Consider the following 16,385-nt stretch of genomic DNA (forward strand, 5'->3'; position numbering starts at 1 on the left):
CAATATTTACCATGAACCACTGTGGCTAATAATCTGCTGTGGCTGATTGTTGTGGCAGTAATCAGCCACCACCTGATTTTTGCCATGGTTAAAGAAGAAGCTACATTTGTGAACACCCACCCATGTCATGGAAAGCCTTGAGAGCTTCACTGGTGTCCAACACTCGCAGGATGAACCACAGAAGAGGCTCGGACAGCTGGCAGGTGGAGAGAGACCCCTACCATCAAACAAACAGAGACCTGGTAAGGTTTGCCTCACTCTACTTTCGAATAGCGCATTTCAACACTTGATGGGAGCAGCTGAAGCAGCAGCAGCCGGCTGGTTGTACCTGTCTGCCCATGTACCCGCAGGCCATGTAAGTGAGAATGGGCTGCAGCATGACCTGCACTGAGCTGGCCCTCTTGCTCAGAGTGGTGAGGATGGTGAAAAGGCCATCGCCCACTGAGATGGCATCCAGACCTCCGTGGAAGTTCTCATGTTTGGTAAGATGGAGACCGCTGGCACCTGGAGGAAAGACACCGGCATTTGGGTCAAGAGTTTTCATCATCATCATCATTAACACACGCAAGTTGTTGAGCTGCTAAATTCAAGAATTTCAATTTTGTTTGATTAAAAACACTTCCACAGCAATGCACCAATCCAATATTAATGTTTGCATCTTTACCGATATTTATAAAAAATAAAAAAATAAATAAAAAATCTAGATCAGGTATGAGTGACAATGTGCCATCAGAGCAGATCTAGTCAGTCTAATTCTTTGTTTTGTGCTCTGGGGGACATAGTGCGATACTAATTATTTTACATTGTATTTAAAATTACTAAATGCGCTTTCTGAACTGTTTAAAAGTTTTGTTGCAGTTTATTTTTGCCAGTTTCAGTTTATTTATTTTACATTGGCTCTCCTACTCCTGATTGCACTGGGTGAACAAATTAATGTCGAGTTGTTTTTACATGTTTGGCTAAGTTTATGAAGGCATTTTTGTATTTACATGTGCTGTACTGGTGCAGAGTTATCAAATAAATTTGAAATTCAGTACCTTTATGCCTGTGTTTTAAAAAAAACCATCAAGTTAATTCAGCACTGTTTTTCTGTATCAGATCTGTCAATCCGATAGAATACCTCAACTCAGATGTCGGTATTGTATCAATAGTGAAAAAAATGGTTCGGTGCATCCCTAATAGAAGGCAAAACAAAGCAGGTGAAGATGCTGATCTAGTTTGACGAAGCCAACAGAAAGTTAAAGTGGTGTGATGACTGAACGGAAGTCTCACCGATGATCATTGCCATGGCACTGCTGTTGCACTGACCCAACGCTGACAAGATCTGGCTCATTATCTGTTGGTTAGCTAGCACCAGGTCAGCCACGCCAGCAGGGGCCCCGGGACTGGACGAAACTCCTCCCGCCACGCTCTCCTTGCTTCCACAGACCTTCTCCTCATCTGAGACGCTGCTGTCGGCGGCACCGCTGCCAACCGGCGGCAACCGCCCGCTGAACTCACGGTCCCCTGACAGAGGAAGCTGCACTAGCACGTTCACCAGTTTCAGCAGGTTGAACATGAGCTGGTCGCGCGTAGTTTCCCCGCACACGGCCTTGGCGTCTCCTGGTCGGATGATGTTGGCAAACAGACCTCCGAAGCAGGCGCGGGCCCCCACGGAGCTGTCAGAGCCGCTGCGGGACACCACCTTGTCTGAGCACGTGATGTAGTGGTGAACCAGGAACGTGATGGACTCCAGGACGGAGGAAATGGTGGACACGGACACCACCTCGAAGTTCTGCTCCAGGGTAAAGTCCAGCAGCTTGACCTGGGCATCCAGAGGACCCTGACCCGACTGGAACGGGCCCCTAGAGAGCCAGCACAACCAGTCAGCTGCACCTCTTAAACTCTGATTAAGCTAATTTGACTGGAAGCTCACCTCTCAGTGGATAGGATGTGGATGAGCTTCAGCAGGAACTCGCTGAACATTTGGGGGCAGGTGGAGGATAGGTGGACCTGCAGGCGACTCAGGAACTCATGCATGGCCTGTGTGGCGGTGGGGCCCACCTGGGAGCTGTGCTGACTGGTCCCATTGGTGCTACTGCTGGACAGGAAGCGCACCAGCACATGGACAAGGGTGGGATCCGACACCATCTGCTGGGCCGTGCTGTCCTGGGAGTTCAGCACGCTGATGGAGGCTGGAGGCAGAAACACAGCTTTAACACACACAAACACAAGCACGTGCACACCCACACACACATCCTCCTGCATTGTGAGGGCCCCACTGACCAGAGGGGGGCATGTTGGTCATCAGGGTGAGAGAGTGTAGCACCAGGCACCATGTTCTCAGGGAAGTGCTGGGGTACCAGGCCAGCACCGAGATGAAGCTGCTGACAGAGGCTGCACACACGCACGCATACACGTTAAAAACACTTACAGAAACAGTAAAGCAATTTGAAACGGCCGGGGGGGGTTTAAGAGCCCACCTTGGTTGAGTGGGATGGTGGGCACCCGGCTGGCGTTGAAGAGGAAAATATCTGATCCACTGTCTTCGCTGCCACCAGAACACGTGTTTAGACTGAGTGTTAGCCACAACTGCAGCAGCGACTCCAGCTAGGAGGAGAACACACACATTTCACCTGGCTGCTCCTTATTATAAACACTCACTAAGCTCATCGCTTCTCCAACTCGAATGATAAAAATGGTGGAAAAATGCTGTCTCAGGGTTTCCCTCAGTGTACTTCAAGCCTGCTGGGTCAACAGATTTAACTTGTGCCCCCACCAGGCTTAGTATTGTTAATTTATGTAATTTCTTTTAATGATTGCCGTTTTCTAAAGATTAATAGCTGGTGTTTAGGTATTCATCTTCCACTCGTTAGATCAGGGGTCCCCAAATTTTTCCTGTGAGGGCCACATAACTTTTCCCTTCTCTGGTGGGGGGCCGGAGTCAGTTTGTAACAGAAAAAGTGTGACGATTGTAGGAGTACCTAAATGTAAAATATATATTGTTTTCCAGACAGCACAGTCAAATAACCCTCTCTGGGTTCTTCACAGAATAAATCCAGGAAGGATTATAGTCCGTATTTTACGAACTATGAGCCGCACTGGACTATAAGCCACAACCCCAAAGTTTTTTTTTAAACCAGTAAACATACACATATAAACCACGGATATCTCTGCCGCTCCAGGTTTTCCACAACGATGCAACAGCAGCAAAGGGGGGCGGACAGCCAAAATTTGAGTCATAAGTCAATTGAATATCACATTTATTATGGTTGAAAAAGAAAAAGTTGCCAAGATTAGATTTAACAGAACTGATTACGGTAGTTTCCGAAGGTAACTGCAACAGTAAAAGTGCTAAAGCAGTGGTCCCCAACCTTTTTATTACCGCGGACTGGTCAAGACTTGGAAATTTTGTTGCGGCCTGGGGGAGAGAGGGAGAACGAGAATACAACCTGTTGAATGTGATAGGTAGCCAATCAGAAAGTGCGGTGACGTAAGAACAGAGGGGAATCCCAAACAGCTGACATATTGTACAACTGAGAGTCCGGTAGATATCGGAGATGATATGTGGAAATGTTTATTATTAAATCTAAAGGTCATTATTATGCTTATTCAGTTAAAAATGTTAACTATGAAAAAACACAGTCACCTTCAAATCATAGTGCAGCAAATAAAGCGGCTGCTCCCGTCGTCTTTTATCCACCGCCTTTTCTTTTTGTTACGTCTTTTATCTATTAAAATGACTCCACAAACTATCACTATTGCTTCTACATCGTCATCCGTGTTTGGTTATTCTAAATTCCTGCCATGTTGGGGGTTTTACTGGATTATCCTCTGGAATCAGGATGTTTGTGAGTGGAATCGGTTCGTGCTGCTCCTGCCTTGGAGACATGAACCGATCGAACCTGTTGTACTTTTATCAGCTCTGTGGTCACAGAGGTTTGGAGAATCGGCCGACAATTCTTAAGTCTTGCTGTCTAAACCACACTTAAGACTCACAAGCTCTACTCATCTCCTCTCGACCACTGCCCAAACGCTCTCTGACTTTGGTCGCTATGGTAGCGTTTATATATCCCTTCAAAATAACAGAAGCGCCACAAAAACGAACATTTTACTTTCGTGAAAATTTTAACTCACGATAATGACTAACAGGAGCCCTAAGTTTGTTCTCTGCAACGAGACGGTCCCATCGGGGAGTGATGGGAGATAATAACACCCGAGGTGTGCTGCTTGAGCACAGCCTGCTTGGTCTCTATGTGGCAAAGCAGCATGAAGCTTCATTGCCTCAATAGCAGCCAGTCGCCGCATGTTACGCAAACCCGTATACTCATGCTTTGATTTTCACCAAGCACGAGTACGAAAACCCATGCAAAGTCTATGGGGCCCGGGTGTACACGACAACTGCACGAGCAAGGGAGTGGCTGCAACATGCCACACAAGATAAGACCGGTAGGTGAGTAATGTGGGACTCACCTACCGGTCCGGGATAAATCCATTCTCCCGTCTCTTCTCTGGGCCTTTTCCCCTTTGCAAAGAAACTTTCCAAAGACACCTGATCTGTTTCTTACTCATTTTGCTGCTTGTGGGTTCAGTGTTGGCGCGCAAGTAACCGAGACTTCCAATGATTCACTTCCTGCTAAAGAGCCCCCTGGTGGTTGAAGAAAAATCCACATATAAACGGCTTATAGTCCGGAAAATACGGTAAATGAAACAAAAAAAATAAATCTGAACGCTCTCTGGTATTGTTCAGGGGGCTGGACCAAATGTGGAGGCGGGCTGGATTCGGCCCGCGGGCCACAGTATGGGGACCACTGCTTTAGATAATGAATAACTGTCAAGTGATGATTTCAAATTTCCTGTCAAATATAAACATGATTTACCTAAAACACATGGCGGGCAGCTGGATGACTGCCCTATTGCCCCGATAGTGAGTTTTCTGGGGGAAGTCCTGTATCTTGTTTACTAAACTGCTTTTCTGGTGTAAATATCGCAAAAGCCCTGAAAAAAAAGAAGCCTGAAGACGAACGTGCAGGACTACATTTCCCAACAGATTCTCTGCTTCAAATGTCCTGGATATAACTCAGCTAAAAAACAGGCAGCAAGGACGGAGCATCTTTAGTCAGTCACCTGCACATGGTGGACCTGCAGCATGGAGAAAAGCTTGTTGAAACAGTTGCTCAGAATGGGAACGGAGGAGGGCTGGATGGTGGGGCCACTGCAGGGTGGGGAGCCCCCGCTGTGGAATGCTCTGAGCAGGGAGTCGTCGGTCCCATTGGCGGGCTGGGTGACTGCAACACAAACACACAAAGTCTTCATGTGGTACACAGAGCATGGTGCCACACTGACACAACTATGGCTTCCTGGCTTTTCCCCAGAGGAAAAGATTTTGAGCCTTCTGCTGTGTTTATAAGTAACAAAGATAAAGGGACAGTTATTTCCATGGGGGAAGAGTTGAAGCAATAAATAGGGATCAAAGTGAAGTTCTCAACAAGTCCTTTCTTCTTCAGAGCCAGACTGCAAACAAAAAGCCAGCAGCAGCAGGTCAATAACAGTAGTAACCCTGGGATCCAGCAACATCCAGCAAAAAAAATAAAAAATTCTTCATAAAACTTGAGTAAAAATTATATTAAAAAATACATCTGGGGTCCTGAGCTCTTTCCTCAATTATAGGGAACAACTTTATTTAAAAATACTTCAACTCCGAATGGAAATAAAATGGTCTTACTCCCACTTATCTAGTTTGTGTGATTATAGAGAATTATGATGATGGCTAAAGGTAGGAAGGATCTCCTTCAGCAGTCTGTATCACAGGGAATCAGAACCAAGTCTCTAACTGAAGACACTTTGTTATTGTATCACTGTCTTATAAAGAGAATGATCTGGGCTGTTCATGATGTTCTTCACTTTCGGAATCATGCCTCTTTGTACCATCAGGTCATCTTCAGAACAGAACTAGAGCCTTTTGACCAGGTTGTGGAGCCTTTTTAAGTCCCGGGTTCTGATGCTGTAACAGATTAGCTAATTCTCTACAGACTTATAGAAGATCTGAAGAACCCTGCAGAAAACACTAAATACTCAAAGCTTCCTCAGAACCAGTCTGCTCTATTCAAATCTAATAAAATAGTTTAAAAAAAAAAAAAACAACATTGAGCTTCTTACTTGTAGATGAACTGGAACTGAGAGCCTGTAGAATGGAGTCAGCCTGTAAAGTTGCCATCATTTTCAGCATTAGCTCAGCCTGCTGCTCCAGGCCAACTTCAAGTCGGGCATCCAGCGCTGTAAAACAAGAAGCCGAGCATTTAGCCTAGGGTTGGATGGAAGCTATTATGAAAAGTAGAGCTGGTGCTGAACAAAAGGAGAGGTTCACCTTGAGACACAGACACCGACACACACTGAGAGGCTGGCTTTTCAGGGGTGACCGAAGGTTTGGATACCGGAATCCCAACCCCTCCGATGTATGGGTTGTACCCATATGTTCCATAGTCAGCACCCCAGTAGTCATACCAGGTGCTGCTTATTGGCTGAGATAAAAAAAAAAAAACCACAAGGACAATTTGTTACTCACAAATACAACATAACAACCGATTCTAGTTATTACTGGACAGGTGGAGCTGAACAAAATGTTTAATATTTTGTCCTTACCAGGTTCTGAAATTACTTCAATATACCTTCAAGTGAAAAATTCCAGTTTACATGTAATAAGATCTGTGCAGAAAACTAGGTACACCCCATGATTGAATACTGAGCAGGAGTGACTCAGTAGTAGCTTCCTATTTTACTGCTAGGAATAGGTTTTGCAGACATGTCTTCCTTCATATCCCATCACAGCATCTCAATGAGAACGAGGCTTGGCTTTGACTAGGCCTTTTCAGCCACTCTTTGTGCAGAATGATGGACTTTCATTAATACGATTTTATGGAGTGATAAAAATCAGTTAATGAGATTATTTGATAAGCAACGCCTGAGACTTTCCTTCAGTCTTGTGAAGCACAATGGGAACACCAACTTTGGACTTTGTTGCTTTGTAAATAACGACGATGTGAACACATCTTAGTAACTGTAGACCTGGTAAAGACCAAATAACTTTCTATGGAGACCCAATAAGTTACACAAAGTCAGATTACTTGTGTTTTTAATGGGCTTTTCACTTCTTTGTTACCAACTAAAAGTAATCAGTGTATTTACACAGAGCAAATTAAAGAAAATCTATTTCTTCCAAAACCAAAGGAAGACATTTTATCTAAAAGATCCATTGGATCAGATTGCCGGTCTTCTGAAAATCTGAAAGAACGTAAATTTACTGACATGTAAACGATTTCTTATGCAAGTAAGGAAGGACGACACTAAGGAAGGACAACAAATAATGGAATTGGGAATAACATCTTGAAGTACAAATATTTTCCCAATCTTTTATTTGTTTATACATTCGTACCCAGACTTCCAGAAATATTATAATTAAATATGATACCTTTCTAAATGACAGTCTTGGATAAGTCATTTCTAGGTTAACTGATGGACAAATAAGAAACCTTTGGCATTTTAAGCTTTTAAACTGATGATAGGTGAAAGAGAATGAAAGAACAAAAGTCATAGAATCAACATACCTTAAATACTTTGGCAGCAAGTGGATCTTTTTCCAAATCAATATCTAAAGGATCAATATCGACATCCATGAGGTCTTGTAGCAAGTCAAAGTCTATGTCTTTATCTTTTTCCAAAGACGATAGAGGCGGAGCACCTGTGGATAACAAAAAGATCTTTAGTATTACTAGGTTAATGCGAGAAAACATTTAAGCAACAGACACTTAACAGCAACACGGCAAATACTGCAGGGCAAAGATTCTGTCCAGCAAACCTAACTGAAAAACTGTCAATGCCATAGTAACAAGCTCGATCAAAAGCAAGTGATGAACTCACATTTATAGTATTTATATTAAAGAGGAAAATGTATTCCAAAACCTTTCATAGTGCAATCTAAAAATATCTGGGTTTAACAGTAATACTGCTGTGGGACATGTGGTGAACGGATAGAGGGGCCCCACGTACTCTGGAACACGGTGGAGGTCCCTGTGGTCCCTGCGATGATGTCTGGCACCAGAGCTTCATCGATGGTCTCTACCAGGGGAATGGTGGAAGGCTGGGCCAAAGAGTCGTCTGAGTCTGCCACGGCTGAGGACGATGACGCCCCTGCCTCCTCACCCACAACCACCTCTTCCATGGCATCCAGAGAGCCCGGAGACATTAGTTCACCTTGGGTCAGAACAACAAGGTCAGATGCTGAACTTGCTTCATACCCTGAGCTGAGAAAACCCTCATCATCTGTGATCCAACCCATCGTCACAACATGGCTAACTTAGAAAGATGGGGGAGAACTGCTGCCTCTAACCGGTACGGTCGCCGTCTGCCTCAGTGCGGTTCAGGTAGTGAGCTTTTCCATTTATGTAGTCTGTTCCTTGTTATTGAGGGCGGGTCGTGAGCGCGCAGCAGCTGTGTTCAATTCTCTACTGATGTCTGCAGCAACACTCGGCAAAGGAGAACCTCAAGTTTGTAGTTCTGGACTCAAATAAACCCAGATATTTCATTTTGTCCTATAGAAATTCATTACTGGCCGAAACATAATGAGAAAGACTCCGATCATTTGGTTATTTTTGCTGTACATGTTAATATAATTACATTCCGGCACTTTTTCTAAATGCGCAAGCTTTTGGATTTGCAGTCAAAAGATGTAAACCAATAGCCACGTCTGAACTTTTCTTTTTTTAGTCTGAAGGCAAAATAAAAATCATCTCACAAGCTAATATTATGTAGTTCATAAGCTAATACTATGTAGTTGTCAGCAGAAAAATGTCTATTAGAAAGCTGACCAGCTGCTCCATTTCTCTCTTCTTTACGGCTGCCTTTCTTAAGAGCAACTAGCTGCTAGCACAACTGCTAAATCAACATCATTCTACTTCAAAACTTAGCGCATGTGGTCCTGGCGCTGATCGTGATTAAACCCATAGCTGTTCCTCTATACTGAACAGCTCTCTGATAGCAGATGGCATATCTGCATATAGCCCCACAGCTAAACTTTACAGTTGTTTTGGAGTTTTCAGTGACGTAAATCACGAGCCAACTAATGAATGTGATCAGCTGTCAATCAAATGGTTTCGGTGCCGTACCGTTATCGATCCTGGTAGTACTACCCCTAGAGGTACTGAGCAGGTACTGAAATCTGAGAACAGCCGGGCTGAGCTGCGCCGGATTTGCTAATGGAAAACAAATTTGGCCAAGACCGTACCGGTCAGAGGTGGGCTAGTGGAGAAGCGCCTTTAGCATCCAAAAACAACAAGGAACAAGGAAGGCAGGTGTCTGCACATTTAAGCTTTAACTCGTTATGTTGACCGCTTGACAGCTCAGACCAATGGGAATCATTGTCAGCGAGCAGTTCTTTCGCCTCCAGCAGGGAGGCGGGATCTTGCGCTGCAACATGCCTATATCAGTGTGTTCAATCAGAGTTGTTTCACTTGTTAAAAGTCATGTGGTGCCAAGACAAATGTTCTGAATTTAGATACATCCTTCATTATGGGGTTTTTCCCATAATGAGACATCTCAGTCAAACCGTGGTTAGACTGAGATGTTTGTACGTTTTTATTTCTGTTTCCACCCTCCCAACAACTCATGCAACAACTGGGTCAATTGGGTAAAAAGTGGGGGTCATAACCAAATGAAACAGACCTGCCAGGATGTCCTGGAGCATACATGTGAGGGAGTACTGTGCCCAAGCCCCTCCCCAGGAGATGTCCCCTCGATTGAAGTCTGTTCCTACAAGCAGTAGCAGAAGGCGTTCCAGCTGCTGTTCAGACACCACCTCACACAGATGGATTGTAGGTCTTGTGGCATTAGCTATCCTAGCAAGTACCTACAGAGACAAACAACATTGGTCACATGTCTATACAGAGAACATTTAGAAGATCTGCACCTTATTTCAGACAAATACCTTGCAGACAAATAGCAACAGGTCCGCATGGCAAGTGAAGTCCATAGAGAGCAAAAACAGGGCGAGTTTCTGCACTACAGAGATGCAGCGTTCATGGGACAGAGTGAAGGGCAGAGGTTCTACTTCTGGGGCTTCTTTGGCTGTTGTGGACTCTGCATCCAGTGTAGAGCGAGGCCATTCAGCTGTCCGTCTCAGACGGATCAGGTCTTTAAAGTGCTGAGGGAGGAAAACAGAGCCAAAGGCAATCAAACATACAGCTGAAGAATCTGACACTACAGTTGTTCCTAACTGTTGTTCATTTAGTGACATTTGATGTTAAAAGTCTGACAGGTTCTCACCTTAGATGTAGCTTGTTTGAGTTTGGCCTGTTCCACTAGCAGTTTGTAAGAGGAACCTTTGTTGCTTTGGATTTTCTCCTTCTCTATTTGCTCAACCAAAGCCTTCTGTTTGGCTTTCAATAGATTTAACTGCTGCAATAAAACAGGCACAATTAAAACAAACACTGCAGATGTATTTCTGTAAGGCTCCTCAGTCATTCTGGCTTTGGACTTAAACATGTTTACCTGTTTGTGATGAACGAGCTGCTTGCGAAGTTTCCGTGAGTACAGCCGATCCAGGCTGCTGCTGCCTTTAGCTGTCCTGTTGGAGTTCTGAGACTGAAGCGTGTTGTTGATGAAACTCCACTGAATCCCTGAGGAACAGAAAAACAAAACATTACAAAAGGAAAGAACAGAACAGTTTGAGCAAACTGTCTATACAGGAGCAAGCCCTTCCCTAACAAACAAATTATTATTTCCTCTGTAGGATGGATATGGGTAATAACTGGGCCTGTCACAATAACACATTTTTTGCGATAAAAGTTATTGCAATAAATGATGTTGCTGTTCTGAAATCTTTTTCAAGTAGCAAAGTGGTAAAAAAAAGGCATGATAATGCAAGAGCACATTCTCAAAGATCAATACGCTTTAAATTCTAATTTAACACTGAAACTGGAAGTTCCAAATGTCATTTTAAGTGTCGAAAACAACAGAAACGACAAAAAATGAAGTCTCTGTAAACAAAATTGTCCTTCATCAAAAGGGCTTGTTGAGACCAAAGCACCAGAGTGAAGACTTTTATCATCCAGTTTTTGGAAGAAAGAGAGAACAGAAAAATGCCAAATCTTCCAAATAGAAATTATGGAGCTTGTTTTAGTTTATTGTACAATTAACTGATTTATTGGTTATTGAGACAGGCCTAATAAAATCTTTTGATAAATGTTACATGTCATCACCTTCCTAAAATAATGTCATATGTCAATCAGATGTGATGTTGGCAAAGAATTTTTGACACATCTGTGGACAGAGTCTACACGGCTCACAGAACACCAACTGCATGTATGAGTGTGTGGGAGCTTTTAGTCTTTAAATTCTAAACATTTCAAAAGAAAATCTTTTGTACCAGCATTACAAATGACAAAATGCATCTGTAGAGCTGGAAAAAATGAAAAAGGCATCATGTCTTCTACCTGTTACAGGCCGATCCCTTTCCTTCCCTCCAAGGTTCTTCTTCGCCCCTGAGGCTTCATCTTCAATGCTGGCTACATAGTCCAAGAGTCTTGAAACCAACATCACCACCCAGCTGATCATGGGAATGTCCAAAATGCCTGGAGGAAACGGACTCATTTTTTTACCCAATTCTGCATGTTTTGATGATTGTGTCAGTATGTGCTGCACTGGGATTACCTTCTGTCCTGCGCTGGGAAGCAGCCTGTGGTCGCTGCAGAGGGGAGAGCAAACTGTCCAACAGGTTCAGGAGACCCTCCAACACGCCACTGTTACTCAGGGATCTCTGGCCAATGCAGGACAGGAGCATGAACACTCTGCCAAAACAAGACAGGCTTTAGTCTCAGCAAACCGCAACAGAACAGAAAAATGTCCATAACTGTCCCTCAGTGAGCAAGTCCAAGAATGTAAATTCACACAAAAGATAAAAATAGACATAACTAATGTAAAAACAGAACTAAAAATTCTGTGCACTGGATGTCCTCCTGTAGAGCCACCATCATGGACAGATGTTGAACACATTTACAATGTTATTTGAAATTTGTCAAAGTAGAAATAATAGTAGAGACATAAACACTCAGAGAGTTTGTAGGGAGCAGTGATGGTTATAAAGTGCAACAGCTGCTGGGAGGAAGGACCTACGATAACGCTCCTTTGTGCACTGAGGATGAAACAATCAAGTTTCCCCTTTCTTTGGCAGAGAATCGGACAAAAAATAATACACACTACGTTTTCTGAGACCCTGAAAATATGATCACTGAGCATTTTTCTTGTAGTGAAAGCACCATTTCATAATCCTTGCTAAGAGAAAATACATTCAGTCTCTCTTTCTCTCATCATAATGCATTTATTCACTGGACCTGAAACTAATAAACACAGCTTAACTTCAGCAAGCAAATTGTTGACAATAAATGCTCTACAATTCCCCCCTGTGGTCTTTACAGCTGATCTGTGAGAGCCAAGAAATGTGTCCGTCCCACCAAGTGCATTCTCTATATGTAATAGAGCGGACCACATCAGAAAAAAGTTAACCTTTTTCCATTCCTCAACTTCCTGTCTACTCAAACTAAAGCTTCATGTCTTTGTGGAAGTTAAGTGCAAAAGACTCAGAACTCATTAAAGCCCAAATTCTGGCAACTTGTGGAACAAAGGCAGAGAAGTGGCTCCTGTGTTGTCCTACCTGTCCTGGGGAAAGATAAGCAGCTGCTCAGAGTTGTAGAGCTCCTGCAGGACGTTGGAGAGGAACTGGCCCCACCAGCGCTCACCCCCACACAGCTGCACCAACAGCAGTCCAGCATGAAGACGGATTTTCGGCGTTCCGCTGATGCAGAGGTGTTTAAAAAGCTCCTCGCAGGCCTGGGCATGGAAGGTGTTCTGGAGCACTGAGGGAACTGAGTGTCCTGACAGCATAAACACACAAATCAATGAATCAAGTGTGCAAACCACGTAAAACATCCATAATACGGTCATTACTTGAAGTAAATCCCAATCAGTGCTCCACGCCTCACCGTTATTGGAGTGCAGAAGGCTGAGCAGCGTGTCCAGCAGGTAACGGATGATTGTCCTGAGCTGCTCAGTGGAGGAGATGTGGACCAGCCCCTGGGCCTCCGGGTCACAGGCCCTGGGCAGAGACTTGCGACAGGCGCCCAGGGACACCCGCAGCCTCTGGACGGCATGGTGGGCCAGGTTGAGCTGCAGCTGCAGCTGGATGCAGTCCTGATAGGCTGAGAAGACCCGCTGGTCCTCTTCTACCACCTTGTCTGGTTTCCGTAGGAAATACTGGGCATTATTGGCGCTGTTCAGAGGCGGAAGGTCGATGTTCTGAAGAAGAGTCTCCAATCGATGGCAAGCTAGATTGTACCTGGAGAACAGAGCAGAAAGCACTAATTACCTCAACCATTTCTGATGCCGTTTAAAGTTTGAGGTCTTTGGTGAGAACTGAATCTGACCAACACCACACATTTCCATCTGGTTCTCTCAACAACTGATGATCTGCCCTGACCCTCTCCATGAATCACCTGCACTGGATGTCCTCCTGCAGAGCCACCATCATGGTCAGATGTTGATCCACATCTGGCTGACTGGCAGCCTCACTTTCTCCCCGCAGAGGGTCATGCATTAGTTTAAGCTCACTCTCCCATGGCAGGATGTACGTGTGGCCGTAGAAGAAGCCTAACGGGATCTTTGCTCGCGCACTGGTGCTGCCGTAGCGTCCAATCACAGTGATCTGAAGGAACAGCTCGGATGCATTAATTGGCTTTTGGGACCTATAGAGTGGGACGGAATCACGTGCCCCACAATTCTCACCAGAATACAGAGAACCTGACCTTCATGAATCTGCAGACAGGCGGTGGCAGCAGGTCGTGCAGAATGAGCGAATGGGTGCTGATGTCAGTGGCCACCACCAGCCTGCGTCCGTCCACCTCCTCGCCCAGCGTCCAGATGTCGATGGACAGAGACGCCAAGTCTCCGCAGGTAGGGATCAGTGCATCGGTCAGCAGAACGGGGCGGCCGAAGTCCAGGGTGACGTAGCGTCGAGCTCCTGCACAGAAACGCACAACAGACCAATTACATCACAAACTGCGTCAAGGATATTGTATTCATGAAGCTTAACGATAATAAATAAAGTAATAACGTGTATGTCGTATGCAAGTACAGTAGTCAGCGTTACGTACCAGAGTGCATCCGCTCTATGATTATAGACTGGTGTGGAGGAGGCTGCAGGAAGTGAGATGCCTGAGAAATAGCCAGAGCCAGCCCACTGCCCATGGGGCTCTGCAACACAAAACCCTCCGAGTTCAACACACACCAACATCTTTACTTTGTTTAAAACAAGCAGCCTAAGAAGGGAAAGCTAAAAAATCAGTAGCTGCCCTTCCATTTACAATTGTGCAAAAAACTTATCTGATACTCTGCCAACGTTGTAAAAGCACAATTTTGCAATTGCTGCATTTCTGTTAAATAAGAAATGTAATTGAAAATCGCACTTCACATTAAAAAAAAGCTGTTAAAAATTACGGAGGTGACAAATGTGAACACTGACATGAGATATATTTGTATTTTCAGCCGTGTCACTGGCACCCATCACCAGCAATCAAAGGAGACGTCAGCAAGACTCTTAATACTTGAGAGCAGATATACAAGCTGGGTTTTTGGGAAATTGCAGTCGTTAACTTATATAAGAGTTATGGATTCAACACTTTCAAATGACAAACTCAATATTTGATGAACTGAGCAATGCTATGGAGCCAGCTGCACTTGTCGACGGAGGCCAGTGTCTAGAAATAAGCTGCTGTATACAAACCGGAATGATGCAAAAAGTGTTTCTATTGCTGCTTTGTGATACGACTAAAAAAAAAACCCACCTCATCCTAGTGCAATAAATAGAATTTGCGCAAATTTATGGTCTAGTGATTTGCGGTTTCACCCCTGAAAGACCAGTAAGAGCAACTGATAGACTTGCATTTAAAAGAAAAAGCTAAAGGATTTTCCTTTGTTGTGACCTAATGTTTTTATAGTTTTCCAGATAAACAATAACCACAAGAAATAAGCTATGAGAGGATGGTGTCAGTCAGTGTCAGCCTTGGTCGCTCAGCAGACTGTTGGAATCCTGAGCTCTTGAAATCAGAACCAAAACTGATGTGACATTCGGCCCAGGTTACTGACCGGCTTGGCTTTCTGCGTGTTCTTGTGTGCGGCCATGTTGACGGGCCCCTGGTCCATCATGGGGCCAGGGAACAGGTGAGCCAGCTCTGCGCTGAACGCTGCAGACACCGCCTCGTTGGGCGGCGTGAGGGGAGGGGTCATGAAGAGGGGCGTGGTTTTTGGTGTCGGTGGGATGACATCGGAGGGGTGAATGAAGAAGCCCGGGGCGGAGGAGTTGGAAGGCACAGAGTTACTCATGGATCCAACACCAGAAGCCACAGCAGCAGCAGCAGAGGTGGTCTGATGAAGCTTGGCCTCCAGCTTTGCTTTCTGCTTCAGCAACAACACCAGATTTAATCATAAAACAAAAAGACTGACAAGTAGTTTGACACCATTTTTAGCAGGGATTAAAAGGGCAGTATTATGTATAGTCCAAGCACATGGTGCCATTTTATAGCACAATTAAGCAACTATTCTGCCTTCAGTTTACATATACATATATATATATATATATATATATATATATATATATATACACATACATACACTATAGTGACACCAGGTCTTTGCTAATTGCTGCTGGCTAGTCTGAGGAGCTGAGTGGAGGAGTCTTTCACAACTGAATGCCATGGGAGACTAAAGGATTTCTCAAACATGAATACATGAATGAAAGAATCAAGGCAACACATGACGTAAAGTTCAAAAATTCTGATTTTACATAATACTGCCCCTTTAATGACTTCCAAACACGGATGTCGTGCATTGGCATGGATGTAAATCTGATGAGAATTTCACCTGCTGCTGGAGCTTCAGCAGCTGCTGCTGTTTCTCCTGCAGCACCTGCAGCTGCTGCTCGGCTGAGACCATGGCATGCGACAGGGACTGCAGGGCCACCTGAGCTGCAGAACTCAGAGCTGTTGAAGCTTCTCCGACCGTCCCTGTTGACAGGCCGCCCATCGCCGGAGTCACACCAAACGTACTCACTGGGTTTAAAAACGACAAGTTTAGCAGACGAAAGACGAACAAAAGTTAGGTAAAAAGCGAGGAAGAGCTACCAGTGAACATGCTGGCATCATCTCGCTCCACCCGTGTGCCATCACTGGTGGATATGCAGGTAAAGTGCAAGGGCTCCACCTCCAGGAGTCCAGTCAGTGCGGTGAAGCTGCCCTCTGCCGCAGCAGAACTGCTCACTTTCCCATTCCCTGCAAAACAGTCCAGACCAAAAATCATGCAACATC

At 44.6% G+C, this 16,385-nt stretch overlaps 1 protein-coding gene across 3 annotated transcripts in view; it reads right to left on the reverse strand.

The window, feature by feature from the left end:
- birc6 (baculoviral IAP repeat containing 6) overlaps positions 1 to 16,385 on the reverse strand; it is a 76,357-nt gene that overhangs the window by 37,255 nt on the left and 22,717 nt on the right. Inside the window, exons 23-47 of one of the 3 annotated variants that reach the window (XM_081616382.1) lie at positions 16,203 to 16,349; positions 15,943 to 16,130; positions 15,169 to 15,477; positions 14,178 to 14,277; positions 13,830 to 14,044; positions 13,521 to 13,729; positions 13,011 to 13,363; positions 12,683 to 12,902; positions 11,683 to 11,819; positions 11,466 to 11,603; positions 10,522 to 10,649; positions 10,297 to 10,428; positions 9,959 to 10,174; positions 9,697 to 9,880; positions 8,026 to 8,229; positions 7,584 to 7,717; positions 6,347 to 6,500; positions 6,139 to 6,255; positions 5,107 to 5,267; positions 2,463 to 2,589; positions 2,266 to 2,376; positions 1,916 to 2,174; positions 1,273 to 1,844; positions 329 to 504; positions 121 to 217 (exon numbers count right to left, since the gene is read on the reverse strand). In XM_081616382.1, coding sequence (XP_081472508.1) covers positions 121 to 217; positions 329 to 504; positions 1,273 to 1,844; positions 1,916 to 2,174; positions 2,266 to 2,376; positions 2,463 to 2,589; positions 5,107 to 5,267; positions 6,139 to 6,255; positions 6,347 to 6,500; positions 7,584 to 7,717; positions 8,026 to 8,229; positions 9,697 to 9,880; positions 9,959 to 10,174; positions 10,297 to 10,428; positions 10,522 to 10,649; positions 11,466 to 11,603; positions 11,683 to 11,819; positions 12,683 to 12,902; positions 13,011 to 13,363; positions 13,521 to 13,729; positions 13,830 to 14,044; positions 14,178 to 14,277; positions 15,169 to 15,477; positions 15,943 to 16,130; positions 16,203 to 16,349 — 4,788 coding nt within the window. Of the gene's footprint in view, positions 1 to 120; positions 218 to 328; positions 505 to 1,272; positions 1,845 to 1,915; positions 2,175 to 2,265; positions 2,377 to 2,462; positions 2,590 to 5,106; positions 5,268 to 6,138; positions 6,256 to 6,346; positions 6,501 to 7,583; positions 7,718 to 8,025; positions 8,230 to 9,696; positions 9,881 to 9,958; positions 10,175 to 10,296; positions 10,429 to 10,521; positions 10,650 to 11,465; positions 11,604 to 11,682; positions 11,820 to 12,682; positions 12,903 to 13,010; positions 13,364 to 13,520; positions 13,730 to 13,829; positions 14,045 to 14,177; positions 14,278 to 15,168; positions 15,481 to 15,942; positions 16,131 to 16,202; positions 16,350 to 16,385 lie in introns of all 3 variants that reach the window. The other 2 variants (XM_081616383.1, XM_081616381.1) reach the window with 2 other exon arrangements.

The sequence above is a fragment of the Poecilia reticulata genome, chromosome 15 (genome assembly GCF_904066995.2).
Source record: "Poecilia reticulata chromosome 15, P_reticulata-male-v2, whole genome shotgun sequence".
Lineage (NCBI taxonomy): Eukaryota > Metazoa > Chordata > Actinopteri > Cyprinodontiformes > Poeciliidae > Poecilia > Poecilia reticulata.